This window comes from Phodopus roborovskii, unplaced genomic scaffold, assembly GCF_943737965.1.
Source record: "Phodopus roborovskii unplaced genomic scaffold, PHOROB, whole genome shotgun sequence".
Taxonomy (NCBI): domain Eukaryota; kingdom Metazoa; phylum Chordata; class Mammalia; order Rodentia; family Cricetidae; genus Phodopus; species Phodopus roborovskii.
This window is the reverse complement of record NW_026125506.1, coordinates 9,377,390-9,398,925: the sequence shown is the minus strand read 5'-3', so window position 1 is coordinate 9,398,925 and position 21,536 is coordinate 9,377,390. Positions and strand designations below refer to the sequence as shown.

Sequence of the window (21,536 nt, the reverse complement as noted above, 5' to 3'; positions counted from 1 at the left end):
TAGCAGGTCCCCTCCCTACTTCATCTCATTCACCAGCTAAAGAAAACCTCAGAGAGGGCAAGGAATGTGTGCACAGCCACAGAGCCCAAGCAGCTCCATCACTTAGGCTGTCTGATTTTTCACTTACTGCTTATGCAAAGAAGCTAGAGCGCCTTCGATTTCCCTGTGAGACCTCCAGATCTTTAATCGAGGGAACTAATTCACGAAGGAGCTGTTTAGTGCAAAGAGTGGGGTCTAAGCCTCATCTGTAGTGATGACAAGGCCCAAAAGAAACAGACCTTTATGTAGTCGATGGTAGTCGAGAAGGCTGAGGCCCAGGCTGCCTGTAACGTTCCCTCCCAACCCCCCCCCCCCAGGTGCTGAGGTTGCTCATCACCGCCTGGGAACGCAGACTCATCTTCACCATTGGAACATCCAATACCACGGGCGAATCGGACACGGTGGTGTGGAATGAGATCCACCACAAGACGGAGTTTGGTTCCAACCTCACTGGCCACGGCTACCCCGATGCCAGCTACCTAGACAACGTGCTGGCTGAGCTCACCGCCCAGGGTGTCTCTGAGTCCATGGCCAAGGCCTGAGTTGCCCGCCTTCCCTCTTGCTTTGCCCCTAGCCAGGCACATGCCTCCCTCCACCAGGCGGGAGGAGCCAGAAGCGCTAAGGGGATCTGGCTGGTGGCTGTAGGGGTGACCCGAGAACACCAGGCCAGCTGGCTCCAACCTGTGGCTCCCAGCAAGGGCAGCAGAGATCGGATGGCCAGAGAGGGCGACCTCCCTAAGGAAAAGATGGAGCTTTGCCCTTCACGCCACACACAAGTGTCCTGTTGCACGCACGCGCTCTCACGCACGTACACTCACGTGCCTCTGACTTCCCCCAGTTTGAGGGGGGAAAGAGACAGAAAGGCTCCCATTGACATATCATGTGGATTCCAACTGTGTCTCCATCACATCTGTATAGGCTCGTCCCCTTCCCAGGACTTGGGTCAAGCACTGAGGGAGCGGGGTGTCTAAGGTTTCCAGGGGTCAGTCTGGCCCCATGTCTCACCCCCTTAACCCATGTCAGCTCCGCTACCCGCCCACTGGGCACTGCCAACCATTTCGGTAGAAACCCCGGTTACAGAGTAGCTTCTTGCAGGCCGCTGGGGACGAGGCTCTTATTTTGTGCTTGTGTCTATTTATCTTTCTGGGACCCTAACCTTCCTCCTGTGCCCATCTCTAGACCTCTGTCTATTCCAAGCAAAGGCATTGTTCTTGCCTCTGTACCGGCGTCTCCCCTTCACTAAACCGCTTCGGACATTGAGACCCAAGAGCTGTAGCTTCTGGCTTCAGGAGAGAGGGAAGAAGCCGTTTAGGCCCACACATTGAAAGAGCAGGAGGCAAAGTGTTAACTTCTATGCTCCTTGGAAGTGGGCAGTGGGCGGCTGATCGTCTCAGGCCAACCAGAGGCCTGTTGCCCAGGCAACTCACCAGCTCCGCCTCTGAGGATTGGCTGCTGTGATGGAAGTCAGCCAAGCTTTAAAGGGACGCCAGCGATTGCTCTTTTGGAAAAAAAAAAAAAATTCTACCAGTCCCACTGTGGGTGGAGAAATAAATGGTCTTTCTCCTTGTCAGGCCTTTTTCTGCCAAGAGGGTGCTGGGTGACTGCTTCCAGGGAACACTGGGGAAGAGACAGCTTAGGAGACAATGGTAACTAAAGCCACTGCCCTGGGCAGCGGAAGCAGCAGTGGGTGGGCTCTGATACTATCCTGTCTTGCAGCATCAAGGGAAGGATGGGAAGTGACAGCACACACACACACACAAGGATGATGAAACCCTGTGTGCCCTCCAGGAGGATGTGGAAGATCCCATATCAACCCACCAGATGCCAACCCTACCCCAAACTAGGAGCAGGAGGCAAAGCTTCCCTACTAACAGTCTTTGGCCGCCCAGGTGTACCAAGCCAGTGGGACATGACGCTCCGGCTCCAGGCGACCCCTGCTGGCCACATGTGTGATAACGCCGCACCATCCCTGGCGCTCTTGATCCAGCCTGGTGAACTTGAGTTTCCAGCGCTCCCCTTAGACAAACTCCGGGGTCTCCCTCCACAGGCTCTTCGGCTCTGCCAGCCGAGTGTTCCCAAACGTCTCGCCCTCTGTGGCTCACTCTTAAATCATACCCCAAGCCCACAGTCCAGACCTGTGAGCTCCAGAACTCAGATATGCCTCCAAAACCCTCAAATGGATTCAGTGGCCGGGTAGGGCCTGGTAACCTGTGTTTATATAGCCAAGAATTTTCTCACTGGCCGCTAGGGCGCCCTATTTGAACACTTCACAGCTAATCACACTCACTCATCACTTTATACAGAATAAACTGAGGATCAAAGAGGGGGAAAGCGCTTGTGTCCAGCGTCAAGGCTCCAAATTGGCATGCTGGGCTCCCAGCCCCGGCTTCTGAGAAAACCTGGCTCCAGAAGCTAGAGGTTGGGGCCCCAGTTAAGGGTGGGGTGCGAAGATCTGTGAGGTCACGGGAATCACAGGAAGCTCTCGGCCAAGCCAGTTTAGTGCTTTTCTAAGACAGCTAGGAAAGCACACCTAGGCACAGCTGTATCCAGCAGCTCAGGCTGAGATGGACTCCACAGATACTAGAAGAGGTGCATCCAGTGATACTGAGACTCTGGGCTCAGAGAAGAAAGTGAGGTTTGGTCAGTACAAAGCTGAACCCTGCCAAAGGCTCCCACACCCTGGCTGGCCACAGGGCTCACAGGCCCAGGCTTTGCCTGGGAGGCTCCAGGCCACAGCAGTGAAGAGGGCAGCTTCAATAAGATGCCTGGGCCAGACTGCACTGATGGAGACCCATGGCTCATTGTCCTCAACTGGCTTTGGCACATCCTCAGCATCCAGCATCCTAGAGGGCCACTTGCCCCTGTCCCCGCTTCTGGAACTCCTCATGGGCTTGCTCCAGATCTTCAAGTACCTGCAGCAAATGGGTGGTGGCAGCTCTCTGCTGTGCCAGAGCCTCAGTGCAGGTCCCTGGAGGGAAAGAGCAGGCCACGGGGTTCAGTGGGCTCCTGGTGACTGTCACCAGACCCCGGTGGCTTGCTGGAGTTATAGTTTTATCCTATGCAGAAATAAGCCTCAAAGTACTAGCACAAGGGTCCTATTGGTGAACTGGAAACAAGAGGTCACACAGGAGGACATTGGGGTTTGCTTGGCAAACTGCAGCACACATTTGCAAGGGACAAGAATGGAACTCCTCTCCCTTACCATCCATGGCACCGAAGTCCTTCCCAGGGCCCACCTCCAGAGCTGTGTCCAGGCTGGAGTCCTCTAGCAATTTCAGCCTGAGGGTTGAGAGAAATGCGGACAATGCTGGTTTCTGAGGCACAGTGCTGTTCTTACCCAAGATTCTCTGCTGCTTGCAGGAGAAATCAGGTTCATCACCATCACTACCATCATGACCATCATAATCACCATCACCACCACCACCATCATCACCACCACCACCACCATCATAATCACCACCATCATAATCACCACCATCATCACCATTACCACCACCACCATCATAATCACCACCATCATCACCATTACCACCACCACCATCATAATCACCACCACCATCACCACCATCATCACCACCACCACCACCACCACTACCATCATAATCACCACCATCATCACCACCACCACCATCATAATCACCACCACCATCATAATCACCACCACCATCACCACCATCATCCCAACCATTGCCACTCCATTACCACAAACATTCTAGAGTAGCAGACACTACACCAAGAAGCCCTTAAACACACAAATTCACTTATCGACACAGCCAGCTTACATGAGGAAGCTGCTTACCAGTAACACTGCTCTCAGGTAAACCACAGATACACAGTGATCAAGGAACTTGCCTAAATTCACACAGCATAATTACAGCTCCTACATATGGGAAGCTATATGATGTCCTTTTACTGGATTAGCCCCTAACCTTAGGACAATACTATGAAGCCATTGCCCTATCGCCTCCTTTTCTACAAGGCACAGAGAAGTCAAATGACCAGCTGAGCCTCATACAGACATTAAATCAGCCAGGATCTAAACCCCAGTACACAACCTTCTCTATCGTGGCTCAGTACAAACCTGTCACTAAATAACCGAGCTCCTTAAGCCAGTAAGAGGGAGGGAGTATCCAAGGTACCAGGGAGATTCCAAACCTCTGGAGCCCCTGGGGTGGAGTGAATGAGGAATAACACCAACTCATCTGCTTGAATACTTGGCTCCCCATTGGGGGAACTGTTTGGGAAGGATCAGGAGGTGTGGCCTTGCTGAAGGAGGTGTATCACTAGGGGTGGGCTATGAGGTTTCAAAAGATTCAAACTGTTCCTAATTAACTCTCTCTGCCTCCTGTCTTTGGTCCACCATCATGGACCCTAACCATCTGAAACCTAAGTCCCCAGTTAAACACTCAGTTTTAGATGTTGCCTTGGTTGCAATAGAAACCTTAGCTAAGAAAACCCATTCTGCCTTACAGATCATTACAAGTCCTGACTTCCTGGACACTGAGGCTCCACGGTGGCCCATGCACCTCTAAAAGCCCGGCCAGTGTGCTAAAAGGTGGGCAAATAGGGCTGGGCTGAAGCTCAGTGGAATGCAGGAGTTCTATCCCCAACACTAACACACAGAGAAAGAAAGGAATGGCAATGGGCTGGGCTCAGTTGGTAGAGAGTTTGCCCACCACATGTGAGCTCGAGGCTGAGTCCCTAACGCCAGCTAAACCAGGCATGGTGGTGCACACCTGTAAGGCCAGTGCTGAGCAAGCACAAACAGGAGGATCAGAAGTGTGGCTGGAGAGATAGCTCAGCAGTTAAGAGCACTTGTTACTCTTCCAGAGGACCCAGGTTCAATTCCCAGCACCCACATGTCAGCCTACAACTGTCTGTAACTCCAGTTCCAGGGGTCCCAACTCCCATGGCAATATACCAATGCAAATGAAATAAATAAATTTTTAAAATTGCAAATTAAAAAAAAGTTTAAGGTCATCTGCTACACAGCAAGTTCAAGGCTAGCCTGGGCTACATGAAACCCTGGAGAAGGGGAACTTTCTAAGGGTTAAATGAATGTAAAGAGGCTGCACAATGGGGTGAGGCAGTGACTCCCACCTGAGTTGGTCCCGTCCCAGGAGCAGCTGGCGATACACCATCTGGGCCTCTGCGTCTGGGTCCAATGGGTCACTCCAGTCTCCCAGCGTGACGGCTGAGTGTGTGCGGCTACAGCCGGCAGCTGAGGGTACACAATATTGTCAAGAAAGTCTCTCTCCAAGCCATTCCAGGCGTAGTTGGCATCATGTCCTGCCTTCAGTTTGTCCAAATCCTGTGTAAGTTTCTCCCTCCTCCACTTAGCCAAGTGCCCCTGTAGCTCGTGCCTGGGTTCCAGCCTCCACCCTGCCACTCTGGTTCAGAAGCTACAGCCTCATGAGCCCTGTCCCTGATCAGCTTTAACTGTCAACTTGACACAGCCTAGTGTCATCTAAGAAGGGAGTCACAAATAGCAGAATAGTCCCTGTTCCTATCAGTGGCAGAATGTGTTGACCGTTAATTGATGCCGGAGAGCCCAGTCCACTGTGGGTGGCACCATCCCCTAGGCAGGTGGTCCTGGGCTGTATAAGAAACCTAGCTGAGTGTGAGGCTGTTAGTGAGCCAGGAAGTAGTGCTCCTCCATGGTTTCTGCTTCCGATTCCCGCCCTGACTTCCCTCAATGATGGACCGTGATCTAGAAATGTAAGCCACATTAATCTTTCTTCCTCTAAGTTGCTTTTGGGCAGTGTTTTATCACAGATACAGAAGGGAAGATGAAACAGACCATATTGACCCATTAACCCTGCCTCAGCCCCCTTTGCTCAGGCTTGCACATCCGGGTTCACCATCGCCACTCAACTCTACCCACTCAAAGCCACACCTCCTCCAGGCAGCCTTCCCCAACCCCTACCCTAGGGCTGGGTCTCAGACACTCTCTCCAACGCCTTCTAACACTATTATAACTGTCTGGATGAGTCTGGAATCAGTGTCAGCGGTAGAGCGCTCAGGGCCATAAATTCATCCCAGCAACAGCATAGCAACCTGTTATCCTCACCATCATCGTCATTGTCATCTAACCTCAACAAGTCAGACCGTGTGCTCTGGGCAGCTGGTACACGTGGTGTGAATATTGGAAACAATACTTGTGTGTAGCTAGCACTGTGTGCTGGACAGTGCTGTGAGTATTATCAACTCAGGATCAGCTAAAAGAACCAAGGAGGTAAGGGCTATCCTCAACCCCGCTTCCCAGTCGAGGGGCTATCCTCAACCCCACTTCTCAGTTGAGAAGACTGAGGCACCGAGAAACTGAGTCTCTTACTCCTGGTTACACGGTACACACACCCAAGTGAGGGTGGGGTTCTACCGATTGGCAGATGGGGAGGGCAGAGCCTGCAGCAAACTCCACACTCTCACCTGTGCGCTCAGCCTGGAGGCAGCAGGTCCAGCGTCCACTGCGGAAGGCACCAGGGTGGCAGGCAGTCAGCTTGTCCTGGTTGGGGGCACTGGCTTTACGCAGGGCTGACAGCCATTGGTTGAGGTCATTCACATTCTGCAAGAGTAGAGGCAATCAGAGCGTGGGTGAGGCTGAGCCACGGTCCCCACCCCGATGGTGGTGACACCTTACCTTGCACTGGAGGTAGGTGGTGTGTGGCACGCCGGTGCCATCCTGTGTCACCACCTGCATGACGTGTGGTAGCTGGAAGGCACCCTCATCCACGCGCTCCACGGCACGAACACAGGACACTGGGATGGATGAGTGAACCTGTGGGCAGCCACAGGCAGCACCCCTTTGGATGTGGCACCAGGTGGGGTCACCAAGGCATGTGTTCAGTTCCAAATAGCTCTGCTGTGCCTTCCCCACAGTCCAGCTCTGTCAGCAGCTGAGCGACTCGATTTTTCTAGGTCTGAGTTTGCTTTTATCAACATTAACGTCACTGACACCATCACCACCGCCACCATTATCAGCACCAGCACCATCCCACAATCACCATCCCCCTCATCACACACACCACCATCACCATAGTCATCACCACCACCATCATCCCCACCAGCAGTAGCAGCAGCAGCAGCACCATCAATATGGCCACCATCCTACAATCATCACTGTAACCATCATCACCATAATCACCATTACCACCACCACCACCATCATCATCGCCATCACCATAATCAATTATCACCACCGCTACCACCACCATCTTCATCATCATCTTCAGCATCACCAGCATCACTATTGTTACCTCTACCGTCACTGTCATCACCAGCATCACCATCATCACCACCACCACCCTTGCCATGGCAACAGTAGCTTATGCTGCAATTGCTTGTGGCTTTCAGAATCTTAATTTCCTCCGCTCACTCAATAACCACGACCACCTTCTGAAACTAGGCCTGTTATTTACCCCCAATTTGAAGATGAGAAAACAGAGGCATGGAGGTAAATGGCCCTGCCAAAGTCATTCAGTCTGTGGACCCAGCCTCGCAACCCAGACAGCCAATGAAATGCAAGTCATTCCCACAAGCCGAGTCCTAGTTTCCCTTGGGCTGGTTAGGGTGGAGGACAGTGGTGTCATCTGCCTAGGACAGAGCCCAGCACACACAGGCACACAGGGAAAGCTTGTGCACTATGAATGAGTTGTTGAGTGGCTGCCTGGATGTCTGGATACCTGCACATAGCCAGCAGAAGGGTTAGAACCCACGTATGTCTATGATGCTTGGTGTAGACCTTGTGGCCCCCACCCCTGTGTGTCCACACCCGGAAAAAATGCCTGGCTGTGAAATGTGTATCTGTTCAAGAGTGTAACAGCAAGTGTCCTTGTCCCTGGCCAGGTTGGCCCCAAGCTTGGAACCAGCCGTGAGTTTAGAATTTGTTGCCTTAGCCACTATGATATTGGAGAGAGGTTTCCAACTCATACCCTGGGCCTCAGTTTCCCCTGAGTACCCTGATGACATCTTCTTGTGGTCAGAGTCCCACCTGCCACTCTGGAGTCTTGGAATAGGAGAGGTCCTGCCCACTCAGGCGGAAGTAGCGCTTCTTGAAGGCAAAGCGCGTGGCCAGGCCTGCGGGCTCCTCCTTGCGCTTCAGCAGGAAACCTTCCCGAACAATTGTGGAGGGTTGGATCAGGGCACAGGCTGGCCCCCCAGCCTCTGGAAACAGAGAAAGGATGGGGGACTCTGCTATGTCTGGACCTCTGGCCCCTGCTACACTGTCTGCTCCTGAGGGGCAGGAAGGCCATGGCTATGACCTCAGACTCCATCCCTACACACACACACACACACACACACACACACACACACACACACACACACACAGAGTCCCAGCCACTAAGGCAAGGAACTAAGGTGCAGGGGGAAAGTAGTACCCAGAGCCTTCTCCAAGCCCAGGGACCTGCAGGTGATACTGCAGCTGGCCAGCAGAGGGCATCCAGCTAATCCAGGAATGTTCCCAGCTAGCAACCTCAAGCCCACTCAGAGTTCCAGGCTGCAGATATGCCTCAGCTCATCCCACCCAAGATCACCACAGCCCGGGCTCTCCATCGCCCCTGGTTACTCCTATGCGACAGAGTCTCCCACTTGGAAGCGCCCTCTACTCCAAGTCCTCTGCTTCAGAGACGCATGACAGCGGTCCACTCCCAACACAAGCCCCAGTTTTCCCACAACTGCCCAGTATCCTGCTCTCTTCCCCTATTTCTCTCCTCTGCAATAGTCTCTCTGTTGCTCTCTGTTCCCGCCCCAGGGCCTTTGCGCGTACTGTTCACTGCCTGGATCATTCTTACGGCGAGACTAGTACTCTGAATCCTAGCCAGAGTGTCTCCATCTTGCACCAAGGTGCCCTTTAGCTGTTCTGTGTGCACACACAGAAGCCAAACAAGCCATTCTTCCCCAAGCCAGTATCTCCGAGGCCACAGATCTCAGACAAGAGCGAACTGGAGTGTGCTTAAGTCCTGGTTTTGATCTGTGCCCTGTTGTTGGAGCTGGCAGTCATCTCCACTGCACTGACACTAGGTGGTGCTCTGAACCCAGGGCTGTATCAGTGCCTGTGTGTGTGTGTGTGTGTGTGTGTGTGTGTGTGTGTGTGTGTGTGTGTGTATGTGTGTGTGAGAGAGAGAGAGAGAAAGAGAGAGAGAGAGAGTATGTGTGTATTAGGTGAGTCAGGCAGAGGGAACGTCTAGAAAATTCAGCATTGAGAGCTAAGCTTGGATTCCATTTTCTGGGCACTTGTCAGTGTCATCTGGCAGCTGATAACAACACTCCAAAAAAGGTCACCGTGCTCACTCAAGATCTTCATTTTAGTGGGACCAGGGACATCTTTTCTTTCTCTCCCTCTCCCCTCACACCCATCTCTCTCCCTCTCTCTTCTTCTCTTTCCTTCTCCCTCTTTCTCCCCCTTCTCTCCCCCCTCTCTCTCTGTCCCTGTCTCTCTCCCCCCCCCCCCCAGGACCTCACTGTGTTGTTCATGCTGGCCTGGACTCTCTGTAGACCAGGCTGGCTTCTCTTGCCTCTGCCTCCTGAGTGCTGGGATTTAAGACTTGGGCTATCATACTGGCCAACCCCTCCTTCATTTGTAACTCCCTGACACTGTGCATTTGCCTATTGCCTTACAGCTTGAATAAATTCAAGATTTTCTCCTATCTCATTCACTGTGTACGCACACGCATGTGCACATGCGTGTATAATGCATGCATGTGTGTGTACATGTGTTCATATGAAGACCAAAGGTTGACATCTGGAGTCTTTCTCTGTTTTCTGAGACAAGACCACTTGTTGAACTTACAGTGGCTGGCCAGGGAGCCCTGGAAGATCTGCCCATGTCCATACCACCTGGTTACAGGTGGGCACAGCCATGGCTGGATTTTAGGTGAGTGTAGGAATTTGAACTCAGGTCCTCAAGCTTGCTTATCAAACACTTCACTCACTGAGCCATCTCTTCCTCATTAACTACTTTATCCAGATCATCTAGAAAGATATCTAAGTTTTTTGTTTTCAGTGCTGGAATTGAACCTAGGACCTCATGCACACAGGGCAAGCTCTCCTCCACTAAGCCATAGCCCGAGGCCTTTGATGGTGCCTAATACATAGTGGAGACTTACTAAGCATACCCATACCAGAGACTCCAGGCCATGACCCTGCCACACGGCCACAGTGGCAGAGATGACCTAACCAAGCCCGAGGCAAATGTAAACTGACTGACTAGCTGACCTGCAGGTCTACAATCTTGGTACTGGGGAACTGGAGACCAATGGAGTGAGATGCTTAGTACTCCCTTCCCCATCACAAGCCAAGACTCACCCTCTTCCCCATCCACATCCACCAACTGGTCCAGGAAGTCCCTCACACGTGAGATGCTCTGCAGCAGAAAGGGGTGGAGGGGGGCCAGCCACAGCTCCTTGCCCTGGCCCAGCTGCTGGCCCAGGTTTCCAATGCTCTGCACGGCCTGGAGCAAAAGAGAAAGCAGGCCAAGGTCTCTGCTGGGGTGAGCGCCCTCTGCAACCCCAAACTCTGGCTCTTGCATCTGTACACATTGGGCACTGTCTGATCCTCCCTGTCCCTTTTGGAACCAGTACCCCAGTTCCCACCCAGCACAGCTTAATTCTATCACATGTGCTTGGGGACCCTTCAGAGCCACAAGTTGTGGCTACTTTGTCAAGAATGGCTTAATCTTCCAAACTACTGTATAAATGACTACTAGCCCCCCCTCCAAAAAAAAAGGAGAAGAAGGAGAAGGACAACTGGGCTGGGGCTGTAGCTCAGTGGTAGAGTGATCACCTCCCATGAGGCCCCATGTTCAATTCCCAGTACTGCCAAAAGGGCAGGGGGTGGGGAAGCAAATGAAAGCTAGGCATGGTGGCACATTTACCATCTCAGCACTTGAGAGGCTGAGGCAGGAGGATTGCCTTGAGTCCTAGGCCAGCCTGGGTGACAAGGCAAATTTTCTAGGTCTCAGTGGCCCAGCAAGCCCGGGTCATAGAGAAGAGACACCCACACAAGGAAATTGGCTTTCCTTGGCCCTTCTCCCAGATGGCTTTCCTGATATTCCCATCATGCTCCTCTCTCCAGCTGGGAGGACCCAGCTGGGAACCCCTCCACTCTCTCTCACACACACACACACACACACACACACACACCTTGGCGAGCAGCAGCAAGGAGCGGCTGGTCTGGGGGTCTGCGTGTTGGTCTCTGAGGTCAAACAGCTTTGGTGTGAGGATGGCAGGCGCAAAGAACCTCAGAAAAAGGAAACCGCTGGTGGCCAGGTACTTGGCATCCTGCCAAAGAATCACAGAGGACAGGCCCTGAAGCCCTCAGCCCAGCTGGGGAAACTGAGGTGGAAAACAGCAGGTACCCAGAGGAGGGAGTTTGGTCAGGAGACTTATCCTTAGCCTGCTAACGGGCTTGCTTCTCCCTGCCTCAGTTTCTCTAGCTAGAAAATGGGTTGACACAACTGATCTGACAAAACTGGTTTTAGCAGTCAGTGACACACAAGCCAGAAGAGAGAAGTCATTGCAACCTCAGAGAGGCCAAGTGGCTTGCTCAAGGTCACACAGCAGAGGAGTGAGAATTCAAACCCGGATCCGTGATCTAAGGTTGCAAGAACAGGCCATATTCTCCTCCATAGCCTTTACTTATTACTCACTCTAGGACGGGTTACTCTAGGACGGGTTACAGCCGGTTTTAGAGAAGCAGCAACTGAGGCCCAGATTGGGTCGTTTGCCCAAGATTACCCAGCAACCAACAGCAGATACAACAATGCTTACCAGTCTTCTACTGGTCAGTCTCAGCTACCCAAGGGTCAAGGGTCAAGAGCACATTTAATCTCTGCTTTCCAAACACGGAAACTGAGGCTCAGCAAGGAGCCTGGGCTGAGTCCACGCTGTCCCGGTCCGCGGAGCCCTCTGCGGACTTGCCACGCTGGCTCCCCAACTGCTGTATCAAGCCTGAGTATGTAGTCTGTTTATTTAGGGGTGTCAGTCACCTCTGTGACAGTGTGCTAGCTTCCTGCGTATGTCAGCCTTGCCAATGGGCCCTGCCACGTCGGTACCCAAGGCTTCACCTCAGGGCCCTTCCCAGCCAGAGCCCTAAACTATCCCCAAATCACTACTTCCTCCCAGAAAGGTCCTCAGGTCATTTTAGCTCATCAAGGTACACAGGCTTGGTGGCGTACGTCTGTCATCCCGTGTGCACAGGGGCCGAGGCAGGAGGGCCACAAGTTCAAGGCTAGGCTGGGATACAGAGTGAGTTTCAGGCCAGTCTGGGCAAGTTAACGATACACTGTCTCAAAGGAAGAGTAAAAAAAGAGGGTTGTGGGTGTGTCTTACCGCTGGAGTGCTCACCTAGTGTTTGCCTAGTGTTCATGGGGCCCTCGGCTTCTCCCCAGAGCCACAGAAACCGGCTATGGTAGCACATGCCTGTGAGCCCAGCATGTCCGACGCGGAGTCACTGTGCTAGTTAGTTTTTTTTGTGAACTTAACACAAGCTACAGCCACCTGGGAAGCGGGACCCCAATTAAGAAAAACTCTTCAATCGGATTGCCTGTAGGCAAAGCTGTGGGGGGTTTTTCTTGTCTAATTATTGACGTGGGAAGGTCCAGCCTACTGTGGGTGACATGGTTCCTGATCAGAGGATCTGGGTCATGTGAGAAATCAAACTGAGCAAGCTCTGAAGAACAAAACAGTGAGTAGTGCGCCTCCATGGCCTGCACTGCATCTCCTGTCTCCGGTTTCCTGCCTTGACTTCCCTCCAGGAGCCTACACACTCTTTTCTCTCCAAATTTGTCTCAGTGTTCATCACAGTGGGGGGAAAAAAACTAGAACAGTTATCCTTGGGTATGTAATAAGTTAGAAGAGGCCAAGCCTGGGCTACATGACACGCACACACGCATTCACTTACACGTGTATACACACACACACATGCATTCTCTCTCTCTCTCTCTCTCTCTCTCTCTCTCTCTCTCTCTCTCTCTCTCTCTCTGAGGCTGCTCAGGGCTCCCTATCTTCATAACCTAAGAAAGTCTGTGGTCCCTGCCCACTGGAACATGTGGGTGATACTGATGTTGGCTTCCTGGGCTGAGCTGAGAGGGGACCTGGACTCCTGATCTCTTTCCTTCTCTCTCCTTCCTCCCTACCTCCCTACCTCAGCTGTGTCCTACTTAACGCCTCTGAGGCAGCCCAGGTGAGAGCCAGGCTAAGTGGGATGCAATGAGGCCACCTCCAGATGAGAGGCCAGCCTCAGTCCAAGGGGGGAGGAGGGGGAATCTGGGGGAGAGATCGCCAGCTCCCTGGGCCTCAGTTTCCCAGTCTGTAAACAAAAGGCAGAGAGAGGTGCTACATACATCCAAAGCTCTTAACTCAGGCTGCAAGAATTGGGTTGTGACAGCGCCAGCATTCAGCAGGTTCTAGATCTTTCTGCCAAGGGGTCTGTATTCTGGCTGGAGCAGGAGAGTTGCCTCAGTGGTTAATAATGAGTGCTTAGTTCTCTATCAGAGGACCCAAGTCCGGATCTCAGCACTGCCATCAGGTGGCTCACAAACATTTGGAATACTAAAGACTCATATGACATCCTGTGACCTCTGAGTTTGAGCTCACACACACGTAAAATAAATCTGTATCTGAAGTCAGCATCAGTGGCATCTGTGTTGCCCTGGCTGGCCCTGGACTTATGACCCTCCTGATGCAGCCTCCAGAGAAGCTGGGATTAGAGGCCTGTGCCACCACATTCCCCCATGACAGTCACCTCATGCTGTGCACTGAACATTACGAAACAGATCTCAGCCGGGCAGTGATGACGCACACCTTTAATCCCAGCAGCACTCAGGAGGCAGAGGCAGGTAGATCTCCGTGAGTTCGAGGCCAGGACAGCTAGGGACGTTATACAGAGAAATCTTGTTCCGAAAAACCAAAACAAACAAAAAATCCAGGGATCTCAGACTGGCAGCCCATGGTCCAGGACAACCTAGAAACGTGGTGACTGATTCCAAGTAACAGTTGCTTATGTGTCTGGGTGAATTAGCCCGAATGTCTCCAAAATGGGAGACTTTACAAAGAACCCTGGAAGTTGGCAAGAGAGAGAGGGGAAGTTGGTGGGGAGAGAAGGGAGGGAGGGAGGAAGGAAGGGAGGGAGGAAGGGAGGGAGGAAGAAAAGCAGATGCCCAGCGTAGCCCAGCTCAGCTCAGCTCAGCCCAGCTTGGGCCAAAGGCCTGTCTGTCATCCTAGATATTCCAGAGGGTGAGTCAGGAGGACTGTAAGTTCAAGGCCTGCCTTGGAAACTTGGCAAGGCCCTATTTCAAAATAAAGGGGAGAGAGAGCTAGGTCTTGGCTCAGCGGTAGAATACCTGCCTGGTGTTGTTCATATTGTGTTTTAGCCCCAGCATAGTAGTGAGAAAAGGGGCTCCGCACGAGCAGAGGGGCTAGGCCCCATTCCTATGTAGAACACTGGCCTGGGTAGTCCCAGTAGACAATCTATGGGGGGAGGGCTACATTTTGCCACAGGCTCCACCACTCCCTACAGTTCTACGTCTGCTCTGTCCATGTACCTCCCCTGGCCCTAAGCCACAGCTCCTAGTTTCCACCTTTTGTATGCAGGCTGGAAAGTCAGAACCCACTCAGCCTTCATCCTGGCCCTGTCCTTCTCCCTTTCTGCTCTCATTATTACCGCCATCACCATCATCACCACCATCCTCTGCTTGGAATATGATTTTAACTGGGCAAAGATGTGTTACATTTGTTTATGCTACCGATTGTTTAATTGTGTAAAGGTGCTTTGCTTTTGTTTATGCTGCATCTGTTTAATGGTGGAAAGATGTGTCGTACCTGCTTCACCTGGCCTGCCTAAGACGCCTGAATGTTGTAATAAAGAGCTGAATGGCCAGTAGCCGGGCAGAGAAAGGACAGGTGGGTCTGGCTGGCAGAGCGAGTACGTAGGAGAAATCTAGGCTCAAGAGGGAAAGGGGGAAAGCAGCGAAAGCATGTAGTAAGAAAAGCAAAACGCCCCCAAGGCAAAAGGCAGATAAAGACAAACAGGTTGATTGAAGTTAAAAATAAATAAACTAGCCAGAAGGGAGCCTAAGCTGGGCTGAGCATTCACAACTAATAGTAAGCCTGTGTCATGATTTGGGAGACAAAGCCTGGTACAACCATCACCACCATCACCATCATCTACACCATCATCACCGCCACCACTAACACTACCACCTTCCTCAGTCATCACTGGTCCTGCCAAGAACACTGTTCCTGTGCCAGCGCACACGTACTTAAGTCTGAGAGGTCCGGATCTTGCTGTCACCTTTGGCCTGACTGTGCCTGTGCCCCTGGACATGGTACCCCAACCCACCCCAACATCTGCATCAGCCCCTCCCCCCCAGAAGCCAGCCCACCTGATGCTCCACCCCGGGGAAGCGTTTCTCCACACACCGCTGTAGCTGCTTAAATGCCAGGCGCAGGGCTCGAGGGCAGCGTCCTGCAGAGCTCACAATGGCATCCACAATGGACCCCAGGTATCCGGTCAGCAGCCCCAGGCTGGTCTCCCGCACCTGCTCCTCCGTAGGCGTGCCCTTGAAGGAGATCCTCCTGCACAGCGCGACCGGGCAGGTAGAGCCTTCAGTCAGAATCTCCACCAGCCTCCATTGTGCCTCCCCTCACACCAGACCCCCTGCTGGATCTTGAACACTCCGGAGCTGCATCCCTGAGCCTTCACAGTGGCTGCTCCTTTGTTCTGGAATATGCTGGCATGCAGCTAAGTGTCATCTCCACAGAATGGCCATCACCCCCTATCACTCATAAATGCAAGCTCTAGCTTTGGGTATCTTCAATATGGTCATGTCAGATACGTGTTCCAAACCCAGACCCTTGCCACATACAGAGCCCACTGCCCGGAGCCCTCAAGTTCTCAGCCCCTGTATCCAGTCATGGCCCCTGGTTTTGGCCCACGTAGTCCTAACAGTAATTCATGAGTTGAGTATCCGACTCCTCCCATTTGACAGATAGGAAACCGAGACCCATCAACGTGACTTTGCAAGTAGGTGGCAGACCTGAGGTTAGAAGTCAGGACCAACTCCTCCAGTATCTATCTGCAACCCTGTCCCACCCAGGTGCCTAGTGCCCCGTCCCCCATAAGTGCCACTGAGCCTCCTGTGGTTTCCAGTTATACTGAGTATCACCAACAATCCTGTCCTTCTGTTTGGGGCCTGGACTCAAATTCCCACTTTGCAGTTTCCCAGTTGTGTGAACTTGGGGAGGGACCTCCCTTCCCTGAGGGTCCATAAAGATGCTGAGGCCTGCATCTGAGCCGGTCAAGAGGTGTGGGTCCTAACAGATGGCCTGCATTTAGCTCTAAGGGTTTCATGAGAGCAAGCACCCAACTGTAGCAAAGAAGGTTCTGGAAAGAAAGGAGTCCATAGAGGTGTGGAATGGCTTTTAGCTAACACCTAGCTTGCCTCCAATCTCACAGAAGGTTCTCGGGGCCCATTTTGCAGATGGCCCCCATGTGGACTGTCCTGAGTTTCACGTGAAAAACCCATAAGTGTCCCCAATACCCCCAAGTCACAGGGCGTGGGAGGGGCAGAGGCAGGATTTGGATTCCCCAGAACAGCCTGAGCACTCAGAGGCCTAACGGTGTCCCTAGACAGGTAACGGCACAGAGCAGCCCAAGGCTACTGCATATGGCAGGCGCAGCTGGAGGCCTGAAGCACCCCGCCTGGCTCACCGGGAGCGGTTCAGGTCCATCTTGCAAGGGTCCAACTCCATATATTTCTTCTCCTCGAAGACACGGCTGATCACCGGCCTCAGGACCTCGTGCAGGTAGCGCATGCCCACGAGCTGGGGGCAGGGGCCACACGGAGTGGCTAAGGGTGGCAGGGAGCGCCCTGGGCTGGGGCAGGGTGGGAGTGGGGGTTGTGCAGGGAGATTTCAGAGCCAGGCCAGCTGTGTCCAGGGGTGCCGCCCAGGCCTGAAGCCAGCCACCTGCCACCAGCTCAGCCATCTAGTGCCGCTTGAGGCCAGCAGGCTCTGGGGACCCGGTGATCAGGGGAAAGAAGCCACATGCACCCAGACATGCCAGGTCCTCACTCACCTTCATGAACTGCTCCATTGACTTGGATGCCAAGGAGTTAGAACGGAAGAGGGTGTTGGGGTCATCTGGGAGGATAGGGGATGTGTTTGCTGGGGGGGGGGGACGCTGGCCCCAGCTCATCCCACACACTCAAGGTGGAGATATGACTCTTTTGGCCTCAAGAATCATGGGGAACCCAAAACATCAACTTTATCCATAGGACAGAGGCCCAGAGTGGTTTGGCAAGCTGCCTGAGGTCACACAGCACCTGAAGCTGGACCTGTGTTCTCAGCCCTTCAGGGTTCACAGCATAGATACCCCAGCATATAAAAGTCCTCTAAAGAACCCCATTTCTTCCCTGGAAATCCTCTGCAGACCCATCCTTGGGGAATGGCATCTGTGTGGGAAACTCACTGGTTCGAGCCACCTCACGCTTTGTGAGGTAGTCTAGAAAGGGCCCAACCAGGCCCCGGCCCAGGAAGAGCTTCACCAGCTTGGTGGCAAGGTCTTGACGACAGTCCCCAGAGACCAGCTCCTCTAGCACAGCCAGGGGGCTGGTGGTGTCCTCCTGAGCAGGGATAAGAGAGCCAACAGGTGACTCAGGGCCCTGGTTCCAGAGGGAGCAGAGCTACACCCTGGACCCAGCAACCCAGGTGGAAGGACCTGCCACCACACCCACCTCGGCTGGCCCCTGTACGGACTCCAGAAGCAGTTCCATGAGAGGCTGATAGTATTGGGAAGGCAGGACACGGTCCTCAGTGAGGCGTACCTTCAGCCTCAGGGCACCCAGGCTCCCCCTAGATGGAACAGACCACAGGGAAGGGGATGTGAGTGTAGGCTAGCCCAGAGTGGGAGACATGAGCATGGGAAGGGACAAGAGGCACAGGGTAAGGGCAGAAGAGGCCAGCAGGGACAGAAATGGACAGGGAGAATGAGGATTGGGGGTCCCAGATGGTGTGTGGAAACTCCTCAGTGGGAGCCATGGCCAGGTGCACAACACAGGGCTTACAGAACAGCAAGTGTAAGCAGGGCACTAAGACGTGGGTCTTGTGGACACAAGTTGTGCAGTCAGTTAGTTATGTGAACAGGAATAATCGGGAAATGACTGAGGGGGACGGGGAGCTCTGTGGTCAGTGTGCATTGCACGTGCGTGCACTGGCAGTGGTAGCTACTCAGGATGGTAGTAGAGCTCTTACCTAGCACAGCCAAGGCCCTGAGTTCAATTCTTGGCACTACATAATAAAGCAAGGAATATGGCCAGGAAGGCAGACGTGATGTGACCACACATTCTAACATGCATTGGGTGTGTGAGCCTGTGTGTGGTAGACACTGGCTGGGCCAAGGGGCGCTGTGTGGGCCAACTAAAACATCCTGGGGGGCATGTGCTAGGGCCAGAGGGACAGGGTGGGCTGGCACCAGCACCCAGGATAATCTGCCCACAAGCTGAAGTGGTGTCCCTCCCTAGGCACCCATATTTACCCAGAATCCTCAGCTTTAGGAAAGGGCAGGAGGCGGAACCAGCCATTGGGTGGCTTCTGCTGGAGGGTCTGTGGGGTGAACTCCACCTGTGGAGGGACACACAGACCTCAGCTGGGGGCCCCATCCTGCCTGATGCAGAGCCCACCCAGCCCTGGAGGGAGAGCTTGGATTGCCATCCACAGATGGCATGTGGCCAGCCAGGGTCCAGTTCTTCCTCTCTCTCAAGCCATGGCACTTAGGGCCTCTAGGGGACACTTAGTTTACAATTGAGAAAAGCTAAGGCACTGGGCAGTAGTGGCACACGCCTTTAATCCCAGCACCTGGGAGGCAGTGGCAAGTAGATCTGTAAGTTGAAGGCCAGCCTGGTCTACAGAGCGAGTCCCAGGACAGCCAGAGCTACACGGAGAAACCCTACCTTAAAAAACCAAAAATAAAAGAAAGCAAGGGGGGGGAAGCTAAGGCCTGGAGAGATGGCTTGCCCTGGGCCACACAGTGATCCAGTGATGAGCACAATGTCACTGTCATAGCCACAGCCTCGGACAAGAAAAGAGCTGAGAGCCAAAGGGCTTCGGAAAAGCCACTTTGCTGTTCCAAACCTCAATTTCCTCATGTGCAGAGGGGGACAATGACTGTCAACGTCACAGGTGGTGACAGGGAGAGGTCAATGCTGGTGGCTGGCATCGGTACCACCAGGAGCCTTGGACCCACCCTGTGACCTCAGATAGGTCCTTGCCTCCTTCACAGTCTCCTTACTGTGTGTGGGAGCAGAGACACTCCCGTACCTAGGCTGGCCCTGGTGCTCGAGGCAGCTAGAACACCCACTCTCCGTCCCATCTCACCTGCCTGCTCATGGGAGGCACTGGGAAGTCACAGAGGGCATTTGTTAGTGAGAGGGACACTCACCATGCCCAGGAAGTCATTCTTGCCCACCATGTCCCAATCCCAGAGCTCCACCCTCAATGAGGACGTGGTCCCCGGCGCCTCCCGGAGCTCCAGCACCTCATCCCAGTGTGGGAAGCGGGTCTTCTTGATGGTCTGAGGGTGGAAAGGGCTGTGAGTGGGAGAGGTGGCTGGCTCCATCCACTGAGGAGTGCCCCACACCTGCCTGGCTGACTGCTCACCGATGTTTCCAAACTATGGCTGCCCCAAAACACACGTGCAAATGGGTCTGATGTGCCAGAGATGTCCCGGGGGGCCAGGTCCCTGTGGACAGAGGAAGAGAAGGGGTGTGTGGCCACAGGCCCTCGAGGACTCAGAGCCCAAGGAGGGCCTAGGAAAGAGCTTACGGGAAAACATGAGCTTTCCCAATTTTCTCCCAGTTTCCATAAGAGGAAACTGAGGCACAGAAGACCAGACTCTGTCACAGACCTCAGACAGTGAAGGGACAATGGGAATGAAAGAACACCTCAGTCTCCCCAGAAGCCCTACATGGGTGGCTACGGGCATGAGTTCAAAGTCTAACCCTGCACTTACTGGCTGAGTGACATTAGAGACCGTCACCTCCCCTCCCCGAGGCTTAGTCCAGAAAAGGAGAATAACAGACCAAGTTCACAGGTCCAAGGGTCCAATGAGATGACATAGGCAAGTCATTCAGCGTAGCATTGAGACCAGCTCACTTATTCATTCAACAAACATCCATGCCCACACCTTACTTAGGAACAAAGAGAAAGTCGAGACACAGACATCCTGCCTGTGGTTACCATGACAACCCAAACCTCACCCGAGTCAGCTTCTCCCTTCTAAGGACCCCCAAATCCAGGAACACCCCACCACCACCAGGGGCTGTTTCTTGCTCCCGTTTGCTTCCCAGCCTTGCTGGGCATCCAAAGCCTTTGGTTTCCTAGGAACCAACACAGTTGCTAAGCGACAGCACTCAGTCCCTCTCCTGCTTGCAAGGATCCTGTACGGCCTAGTGTGTGGGGAGGGGGTCATGGGCAGAAGAGTCGAGTTCAGACCCCTGCACACAATCTGTTATCTGGTTCCCTTCCTTCTTGGGTCATTTCTCATTCATGCTTCTCCCCAACCAGCTGGGGCCAAGGCTGAGACCTGAATCCAGAGGTTGCAGAAGCTCAGAGAGGGCAAGGAAGGGTCTTATGGTCACACAGCAAGTTAGAAATATGAGTCATCCTTACTGTGTGTGGGCAGAACCTAAGAGTGAAGGTTCCAGGAGGGGAGTAAGTGGAGGACAGAAAGGCAGGGTGTCAAGAAGAAGATGCCACAGAGCCGAAGGGTATGAGTGACGACTGAGGAGGGGACAGGCGGACTGAGGGAGGCTGAAGGGAAGATGGGTGTGGTCTCTAGAGGCCACCTCTGGGTTTTACTGGTCTTGTGTCTGTTGACCTCTTTCAGGCTTTCCTCATTGTCCTCCTGGTCAGCCCACATGACTCCAGTGTGACCCCAGGTCAAGCCAATAAAAATTAATCCTGGGATATTCTGTAAGAGTGAGGTACAAGTAAAGTTGGTAGGTCACTAGCCTGAGGCCATGAGGACTATGATGTCCCCACTTGGAGACACTGTCTGATGTCACCCTCTTGGATCCATCATGCCTGGGGCCACCTATCACTTCAGTGAGCCAATAATTAAGACTTCTGAGAAGTAGCAGTCAGCTATTTATTACTCTGTGTGTGTGTGTGTGTGTGTGTGTGTGTGTGTGTATGTATGTATGAGTCTGTGACTATGTGTGTTCTGTGACTGTATGTCTGTCTGTGACTCTGTGTGTCTGTGACTGTGTGTGTCTATGATTGTCTGTCTGTGACTGCATGTTTGTCTGTCTGTGATTATACATTTCTGCACATGTGTGGAGGTCAAAGACAACTTTCAAGAGTTGGTTTTCTCCTCCTATGGATTCCAGGGATCAAACTCAGATCATCAGGTATGAGTGGAAAATGATTTACCTGCTGAACCATCTCACCACCTCTGAGCTGTTAAAACTTAATTATTACCACCCTTCACACACCCACCTA

General features: G+C 53.1%; 2 protein-coding genes across 3 annotated transcripts in view; one reads left to right on the top strand and one right to left on the bottom strand.

Annotated features, from left to right (window-relative positions):
- The window catches only part of Dtx1 (deltex E3 ubiquitin ligase 1), a 29,881-nt gene extending 28,276 nt beyond the window's left edge, over window positions 1-1,605 (top strand). For both annotated transcript variants that reach the window (XM_051176556.1, XM_051176557.1), the window contains one exon: window positions 357-1,605. In XM_051176556.1, coding sequence (XP_051032513.1) covers window positions 357-581 — 225 coding nt within the window. In that variant the 3' untranslated portion in view covers window positions 582-1,605. The remainder of the gene's footprint in view (window positions 1-356) is intronic.
- Window positions 1,606-2,479: 874 nt separating this feature from the next.
- The window catches only part of Rasal1 (RAS protein activator like 1), a 28,375-nt gene continuing 9,318 nt past the window's right edge, over window positions 2,480-21,536 (bottom strand). Inside the window, exons 6-21 of the mRNA XM_051176555.1 lie at window positions 19,695-19,776; window positions 19,477-19,608; window positions 18,574-18,659; window positions 17,774-17,891; window positions 17,509-17,662; window positions 17,116-17,180; window positions 16,750-16,862; window positions 15,422-15,614; window positions 11,181-11,318; window positions 10,345-10,489; window positions 8,030-8,202; window positions 6,680-6,817; window positions 6,469-6,604; window positions 5,140-5,260; window positions 3,242-3,318; window positions 2,480-3,007 (exon numbers count right to left, since the gene is read on the bottom strand). Of these exons, the coding sequence (XP_051032512.1) occupies window positions 2,883-3,007; window positions 3,242-3,318; window positions 5,140-5,260; window positions 6,469-6,604; window positions 6,680-6,817; window positions 8,030-8,202; window positions 10,345-10,489; window positions 11,181-11,318; window positions 15,422-15,614; window positions 16,750-16,862; window positions 17,116-17,180; window positions 17,509-17,662; window positions 17,774-17,891; window positions 18,574-18,659; window positions 19,477-19,608; window positions 19,695-19,776 (1,996 nt within the window). The 3' untranslated portion in view covers window positions 2,480-2,882. The remainder of the gene's footprint in view (window positions 3,008-3,241; window positions 3,319-5,139; window positions 5,261-6,468; window positions 6,605-6,679; window positions 6,818-8,029; window positions 8,203-10,344; window positions 10,490-11,180; window positions 11,319-15,421; window positions 15,615-16,749; window positions 16,863-17,115; window positions 17,181-17,508; window positions 17,663-17,773; window positions 17,892-18,573; window positions 18,660-19,476; window positions 19,609-19,694; window positions 19,777-21,536) is intronic.